The sequence below is a fragment of the Gracilinanus agilis genome, unplaced genomic scaffold, assembly GCF_016433145.1.
Source record: "Gracilinanus agilis isolate LMUSP501 unplaced genomic scaffold, AgileGrace unplaced_scaffold49754, whole genome shotgun sequence".
Classification (NCBI taxonomy): domain Eukaryota; kingdom Metazoa; phylum Chordata; class Mammalia; order Didelphimorphia; family Didelphidae; genus Gracilinanus; species Gracilinanus agilis.
The window spans coordinates 1-8,524 of record NW_025384415.1 but is presented as its reverse complement, the minus strand read 5'-3'; the positions used below and the strand labels follow the sequence as shown (position 1 = coordinate 8,524).

At 42.8% G+C, this 8,524-nt stretch overlaps 1 protein-coding gene across 1 annotated transcript; it reads left to right on the top strand.

Moving 5' to 3' along the window:
• Positions 1-6: 6 nt before the first annotated feature.
• On the top strand, positions 7-2,802 carry BTG1 (BTG anti-proliferation factor 1). Its single transcript, XM_044684415.1, has 2 exons — positions 7-201; positions 1,479-2,802. The coding sequence occupies exons 1-2, from the start codon at positions 54-56 to the stop codon at positions 1,844-1,846; spliced, it is 516 nt and encodes a 171-aa protein (XP_044540350.1). The 5' UTR covers positions 7-53; the 3' UTR covers positions 1,847-2,802.
• The last annotated feature ends 5,722 nt before the right edge of the window (positions 2,803-8,524 follow it).

The window sequence follows — 8,524 nt, the reverse complement described above, 5'->3', positions numbered from 1 at the left end:
CGCTCCCCCGCCTCGCCCCGGCGCTGGCTGGCCGGCCCCCGCCCGCCGCCCCCATGCATCCCTTCTACAGCCGGGCCGCCACCATGATCCGCGAGATCGCCGCCGCCGTGGCCTTCATCTCCAAGTTCCTCCGCACCAAGGGGCTCACGAGCGAGCGGCAGCTGCAGACCTTCAGCCAGAGCCTGCAGGAGCTGCTGGCAGGTGAGCGGCCGTTGGGGGCGGGGGGCGCGGGCGCCGTTGGGGACCCTCCCCCCCCGCGGGCCGTTGATAACGGAAATTGGGGGTGGGGGCCCAGGCCAAAAGCCTCATCCCGGGGGTGAGAGGGGTCTGGGTCGAGGAGGACATCTCGGGAGAGCCTGCGGGACTTGGGACTTGAGGAAGGGGACAGCCTGGGACAAAGGAGGTCTTTGGAGGAGGAAGAGAGCCCCCTGGGATGGGGATATCCCAGGAACTTGAGGTCTTTGAGGAAGGGGACACTCTAGGACAAGAGGGGTCTTTGGGGAAGGGGGTCTCCACCGCTCTCAAACCTTGGTGGGGGAAGGAAGTCTAGCTGCGTGCCTTGAAATCGTTTCTGCCCCTCCTCCCATCCTGACTGATAACGGTGGGTGCCTCCCCCCCACCCTCCTAACTCAAACCACCCTATCTCCCTGAAGTGCCCAATATCTCCCTGCACCCCTCCTTTAAAGCTGTGGATTTCTCCCTGTGTTGTTCCTGTTAAACGAAAACGAGGGGGGAGGTTGTAAAACTAATAATAAAGCATCAATCTGTGGAAGGGGGTAGCGACCAGCACGCACACACACACACACCCCTTGTATGGCGTGGGGGAAATTTGGGGGGGACACAAAGGAGTCTCTTATCTTTGGTTCTCTGCCACTTATTAACCCCCCTACCACAACCACCGCCCCCCCATCCTTCCCTGGGTGGCTGGCTAGTGTTCCCTTTCCGGGGTGCTGCTTTGCTTCTAATGCCCCTTTTAAGCCCTGGGCTTCCCTTGTATGTGGTTAGCCACGCCACCCCTGTTGTTAATGGAGGAATAGTTGCTCTAATCCTGAGGCATTTTTGCTGGTGTTTTTTTTTTTTTTTTTTTTTTTTTTTTTTGCCTTCCTGTGTTCTGGGTTAATTCTGTAGAGTTCGCCTCCTCCTAGAGCCATAAACCCTATTGTGTGTGTAATTCGGGGTGGGGTAGGGGAAGTAAGCCCAGCAGGGTGGGGTAGAAGGAAGTAAGGCCGCCTCTGGTTGGAGCCCCCGGCCGGGCTGTGGCATTGAGCTTCGTGCCCCTTCCCCTCCGCAGGAACTTAATTGAAGTGATCTTAAGCCTGGTAATTCTCAGTCTTCTTCTTTCCAGTGTCTCTCCTGCTGTAGGTACAGCCCTGGAGGAGTGAGCAGAAGAGGCGGGCCGGAGTGCGAAGTAGCGATCCCTCCCGCGTTAATTATAACGGCTAAGCATTGTCTCTCTCTATTCTCGCTCTCTTTTCTAGAACATTACAAACATCACTGGTTCCCAGAAAAACCCTGCAAGGGATCAGGTTACCGTTGTATTCGCATCAACCATAAAATGGATCCTCTGATCGGACAGGCAGCCCAGCGGATCGGACTGAGCAGTCAGGAGCTGTTCCGGCTTCTTCCAAGTGAACTCACACTCTGGGTGGACCCTTATGAAGTGTCTTACCGCATTGGAGAGGATGGCTCGATCTGTGTGCTGTACGAAGCCTCGCCAGCAGGAGGTAGCACTCAGAATAGCAACAACGTGCAAATGGTAGACAGCAGAATCAGCTGTAAGGAGGAACTTCTCTTGGGCAGAACAAGCCCTTCCAAGAACTACAATATGATGACTGTATCAGGTTAAGATATAGTCTATGGATGGATCATCTTATAATGGATGGATAAATTTGATTTTTGCTTTGGGTGGGCTCCTCTTGGGGATGGATTATGGAATTTAAACCATGTCACAGCTGTGAAGATCTGGCACAAGATAGAGTGGTAAATTTTTTTAAGTGACAGTGCCATAGTTTGGACAGTACCTTTCAGTGATTTAATAGCCTGTGAGTCCAAGTCAATGATCACTTTCTTTGCTAGGGAGTGAGGTCCTAAGGTGGTTTTGGTTTCTCCCAGACATTTTACTTAATTTCTACATCAGTCCCTTCAACCCAAATCTGTATTTATAAAGAATCTTTCTCTGCGGTAGATCTGGCAGAGTCAATTTGCACTATTACATTTATAAATTGTTCTAGTTAACCCTTTTGGCAGCTCAGTAGCAAAGCTGAATGTTTTAAACATGGTAGTACTGGAAATTGTATGACAGACTTTTACCTAGCACTTACTTCACAGTATGTATAAATGTACATAAGACAATAAACTAGAGGAAGCATGACCTGGGAAAATGGTCAGACCTTGTATTGTGTTTTTGGCCTTGGAAGTAGCAAGTGACCAGAATCTGCCATGGCAACAGGCTTTAAAAAGACCTTAAAAAGACACTGTCTGAACTGTGGTGTTAGCACCAGCCAGCTCTCTGTACATTTGCTAGCTTGTAGTTTTCTAAGACTGAGTAAACTTCTTATTTTTAGAAAGTGGAGGTCTGGTTTGTAATTTTCCTTGTACTTAATTGGGTAAAAGTCTTTTCCACAAACCACCATCTATTTTGTGAACTTTGTTAGTCATCTTTTATTTGGTAAATTATGAACTGGTTGTAAATTTGTACAGTTCATGTATATTGATTGTGGCAAAGTTGTACAGATTTCTATATTTTGGATGAGAAATTTTTCTTCTCTCTATAATAAATTGTTTCCTATCTTGGCATTTTAATTAATCTCTTGTCATGATTACATAGGAACAGTTAAACTTTCTCACATTTATGGTAGACTATCCAAAGGATATGTGAATGTGGCACACAGGTCATGCTGGGAAACGTGATAATGACATGGATTGATGAAGAACCACTGGGGGTAGGAATATATTTGGGAAGCCTAGGGAACACGGTGGTGTTACATGCAATATTAAACTCTTAAAAACCAGTCATAACATGGAAACTTAATTCAAGGGCTAGTAGTTCCCACAAGATAATGAGGATGAGGGAAAGAAGTAACTGCTACCAAAGATGGCTCATAATAAACCCAGAGGATATAAATTTCAATGGTTTCCTGTCGAAGTGAAGACATAACTGTAAAATGTCCATTCTGGCCCACCTTTGAAAAGCTCACAGTTTTGTCCCTGACGGATTGCCCTCCTCAATTAGAAAATCCTGGGACAAGTGTCCCATAGTCTTAATGAGCAGACTAATCACTCTACAGAAAGATTGTTTGCTTTTTACTTCATCAGCTTCAAGACATTTAAAAAAAACACACTTTAACTGGAATTCAACAAAAGGTATGTTTCTAAATTTTTTATTTCTCCCCAAATGAAATAATGTCTACATAATTGATGGCTCCATTTTCAGACTTTTTATTTCAGATCATTTACTATGGACTTTGACCATTGAGACTGCTGAGGGTGGAGTTTGTTCCACTAACCCACATAATAAAAGCTCTTGGCAATTCTATGATTTCAGTAGAACAAAAGCACTTCTTAAGTGAAAAGAACTGATAAGTTTCACAGTAAAATGCCCCGATAAATCTGACCAGTATATTCTTATCCATTTTTAACATGTCCAATCAGAATGAACACATTTTAACTGCTGGGTGACTTTATAGTTTTATTTACTTAAAAGTAAGTCACAAATTGGGAGCATTGCTGCTACACATTCAGACATGGAAGGTGATGGCAATGCATTATGTAGTTTCATATCCTAAGCAAGGTTATTTGGAAATCAAACAATCCTCTGTTGTTAATCCAAGAAAGGCCCAGATCTTCTGGCTTTAGCTGGAGTGGAATTGGCTTTAAACTTCACAAAAAGGAGTTTTAATGTGCCTTTGGTAAACTTGGGACTTCTAATCAATAAGAGTGCATTTCAATTATCAGTTCATTCTCCCACCAGCTGCTTTCTTCGAACATGAGCTGTACAAGCTGAAATTTGACTAAACCTCCATGGTTTTTATACTACTACTAACACCATGTTAACCTTGCTGCCTGTTGATGTGTTAATTGAATTAACCCTTTAAAGCTAGCTAACTTTAGATGAGAGAGGAAGACCCAACTGATGGGAAATTGCCTCCAAACTTAAAATTCTAAAGAGTGCAGTTTTTCAGTGGTATAGTTGTTTACATGTATATTAATCCAGAACGAAGTTTTAAAATTACAAGATTTGATTGAAAACAAATTTTCTCTTGATTGGGTATCATTTAAAGATCCAAACAAGTCTTTCGTGATCTAAAATTTATCAGCACTTAATAACCATATTTTTTTTTTAGAGTTCACTACATAAGCACAGCCAGAATAGTTGAAATTACTTGGAAGAGCTTCAACCCCTAGATTATTGAATGGCCTGTAGCTCTTTGCAGTGATGGCTGTCCATTCCTCAAACAACAGGCAAGCATATAGATGTTAGATTGGTACCTATTGTCTGCCACATCTTATTCCTTCGTGGCAACTGTTATTCCTGAATGATTGATGGAACATTGGAGTGTTGTGTGCATAGATGTGCTGGAATTATAGAGCACCTCTTGACACCAAGGACCAAACCATAGTAAAGCTTAAAAACACCTAAAGCTTAATATAAGATTGATAACTTGATTTACTAATATTTTCATCTATAATGTAGCAGTTGGAAGCAGTTTGGTAGTTATTGGCACAGATTTTCTCAGGAGTATTTTTCTCCCCAACCAACCTATGCAAATCTTTAGCTGCTGGTAAAAAGAAATTGCCCTCTGCTCCCAAAGGCTAATGGGGGCCTTTATTTTTCTTATATGGTACCAGAGCAGGGCATAGACAGAATTTCTAATTATAGAAATTACAAATCTTGGGGCATATTTTTAAATCATTGAGTTTTTCTCCCAGCTTTGTTGTATTTACAAGAAAAAAGATTTCCTGTGTCTTGAAACTAGTACTAGACTGGACAGAACCCAGCATTCTGTTGAGTTGTGCAAATAGTTTCTTCAAATTTTACAATCTTGACATTGTAAATAACTGGATTGTGAGTGGGTGTGACTGCTTCAGTTGTTGATCATACTAGACAGACGTTTACAAATCAGCAGATATTTTTCATGATGCCTTGAAGGGGGTCATTTTCCATTTTAATTTGAAGTAGCTTTATGGTTCCTTTTTAACGTAGAAACAAATGTTTCTAGGGTTCTCATTTGCAGGGGTATTCACAAGTACCCCTACCTTTTGATATTCTCCCTACTGGTAGGGATGTAGAATGTAGCCAATAGAAATGATAGCACCATTGAAGCTGACTCATTTCCTCCTCACCTCCCTTCTCCCTACCTAGGCAGGGGGTCAGCTCCCCTCAGGAGCTCTAAGGGGAAGAGTCTTCTCTTCCAGAGGGACAGTGATGGCAGGCTGGATCTCCAGCTTTGGACAAAGCACCGTCTTTTGTGTCAGAGAAAAGGGCAGATTTCACAGAACTCCTAAAATAACCAGGTTGCCCTAACCCAGTGCGTCAGATCCTGGGTTTAAAAGCAAAGGGGTCACCTACCAGAGATGAGGAAATAACCCAAGGGCACTTAGTAGTAGTGGTAGCAGCAGAAAGTGGATGTGTTGACTGAATATCCGGTGCTCTCTACCATGTGCCAGGGTCGTCTTATGTTGAAAATAAAGTCCTGGGGAGGGGAGGCACTGCTGTGCAAAGCCTAGTCAACACGAATCCTTCCATGTTGGGCATGTATTTCAGGAAGAGAACTTCTACTGCCAGGCTCAGTTTTTGAGGGGCCTTTAGATCACATTGTTTTACTTTGTGAAACTGAACTGCAAATAAGGCTATAAAGGAATTTTTTTATAGGAAGGCAGTCACCCACCTTTTCACTTCAACCTAGGATGGCATAAAATGAACATTTTTAAAAATGACTCTCATTTCTAATTCGGTTGGCTTTCAGGCACCAAATTTTTGGCTTCCAAGAGATAGTCTTAGTAAATGTTTTGTTAATGGAACTGATTTCATTTCTTTAACACATTTGTAGGAGGAATAATTATACTTTGACAATATATTTTATTGGGGGGAGGAAGTTGGCTGCTTTCTTAAAACTCAGTGGGATAAAGAGTTACTTAATATGGGAATAGAAAGATCTATAAGCATTTTCTTTTCCCACCTCGATTATTTTGGAGTTTAATACTCCAAAAAGGACTCACTTTAATGCCCCAATAATTGTGGGCTTTTTGTGAAATCCCATGATTATATTCGGAAGATAGTTGGAGCTTTTGAATAAGCAAAGCTTCCGTTTTCCTGGGCACAAAAGGATGCTCAGAGCCAAAAGCTGCCATGAGAGTGATTGGAGACTGAGGTAGAAATAGAAAGGCAAAGAATAGGGGAAAATGTCACCAGGAGGAGAGGAGAAATAAGAGAGCTGCTGAGGCTTTTCAAGTGACATGGAGGATGCAGGAGGAGAAAGGTGGTTGGGCAGAGTAGACTGGGAAGAGATGGGTTGAGAATATTGAAATAGGCTTCTGCCAACAAACATTCCTTGATAAAAACTTTGGAAACAGCTCCTAGGATGGAGCCTTTTCTTTATTTGCATTTACTTCATGAATCTGGGGCAAAACCTGTGCTGGCTTTGTTTGTTTTGTATCTCCACCGGTGATTCTGTTGGGCAGGTTTATAACTTGTCAATTGGTCTGGGCAACAGGGTCAGAAGCCATGGATTCAAAATAAAGATGTTAAAAGGGAAGAGATGTGGAATGTAGTAAATGGCGCTTCCTGGTTATAAACTTAATTGAGAAACTTACACCTTGGAGCTGTAAAAGTCCATTTGGCCCTTACTGTTTTAAGTAGTGCTGTAGAAAGAAGCATAACCCAACATCCCCATAGGAACCGCTGTTGAGATGGAAAAAACCAAGCTCTATCTGAGTCCCAGAGTCAAAACCTAGCCTTGGAGTGGCCTGGAGGGCACTTCAAGCAATACTTAGGTGGCCACCAATTTTCTAATACCTACGAGAGGTCTTATGTTTCTGATTGTTTTTTCAAAGCGAAGCAGTGTGCAGGCTTGTATTTAGGGCTGTGTGCCTATGTATATGTCTGTTTAATATTTACAAAAACATGGAAGCGTTTATCATTTTGAGCAGCAGGTCAGAGATTGCCTCACAGGTTATAATTCTAGTATTTTTCCATGGTGTTTGCTCCTCCATGGTGTGTTAAAAACCAGAAGCTATTGAACAATCCAAATTGATTTCTTATGACCGATCTTGCAGATGAGTCCTTCCTAGAATTAAAAAAAAAATCAAATCTTGATGGCTAAGCCAGGCAATGACTATCAGACCGTAGCTCTTTCTAGACCTTCTTGGCTTGGGTCTTCTGTATTTTTTCAGACCCGATGAGAGCTTGGAAAAGACCTTATTAAGCTAATTCCTAAGGGCATTACTAAGGTCAGCTACGAGGGATGGCTTCTGTTAACCTTTTGCCACCTCCATTTAATGTTATCTACCTATATGGAATTTAGATTAGTTTTTGTAATACCCCTATGCATTTTGTTGGCTTTTGTTAGGGCTAAATACATATATATGACACAGAGAAGGAATGCCTTCCGAGAGGGTCACAGATATAAAGGTGAAAAGAGCCTCAAAGGTGCTACGTAGGAAGAAATTAAGTCCCAAAGGGGGACTTATCCAGGCACAAAATAATAGTGTCAGCATTTGAATCCAGGTCTTCTGACTCCAGCTCTAGCGGTCTTTCCAATCAGTGTACCTACCTGCCTCCAAATTTCAGAGGTCCTTAACTTGGTATTTTCCAAGGGTTCATCCATTTGAGGCTCTCAAATAATGCACTTTTGTAAATGGTTTACGCGTCCGCATCTGCATAGTTCAGTCAGAAGGTTTTAGTGATGGATTATGGTTTAACCAGAAGGTTTCCCCTCCATGCTTTGTTTTTACTCTTAGCCGTAAAGAAATAAATGTGATAAATCAAGGTCAGGTGTACATGGCCCTTCTGTTTGGGAGGAAGCCTCCGCAAGCTAAAGCCAAGCTAGGCCACTAGCGTTATCAGCATCTCTAATCTCGAACGGGAAGTTACCATTAGACTGCCTTCAGCTGCTCCATTTCCAAGGCTTCACCCCCTGCCCTCCCCAGGCACACCCCCAAAGCTCTGTAGCATTCTTTGCTGCTCCCTCTCCCCGAGGCCAATAGAAGCTGCAATAATGAGAGCTAGGGACTGGACTCCAATGTCAGGCCTCCTTCCACCATATCGTGCACATAGAGAGCACAGTTGTTTGGGACTGAACTACTTTTTTAAATTAAAAATTAAAGTTAATTAAAAGTGATTATTATTCTATATAATAACATAATATGTTAAAATTCTGTCCTAGAATCAATGCTATGGATTGGTTCCAAAGCAGAAGAGTGGCAAGGGCTAGGTAATGGGAGTTAAGGGACTTGCCCAGGGTCACCCAGTTAGACAATGTCTAAGGCCACATCTGAACTCTGGACCTCTCATGTCTCTTCTGAA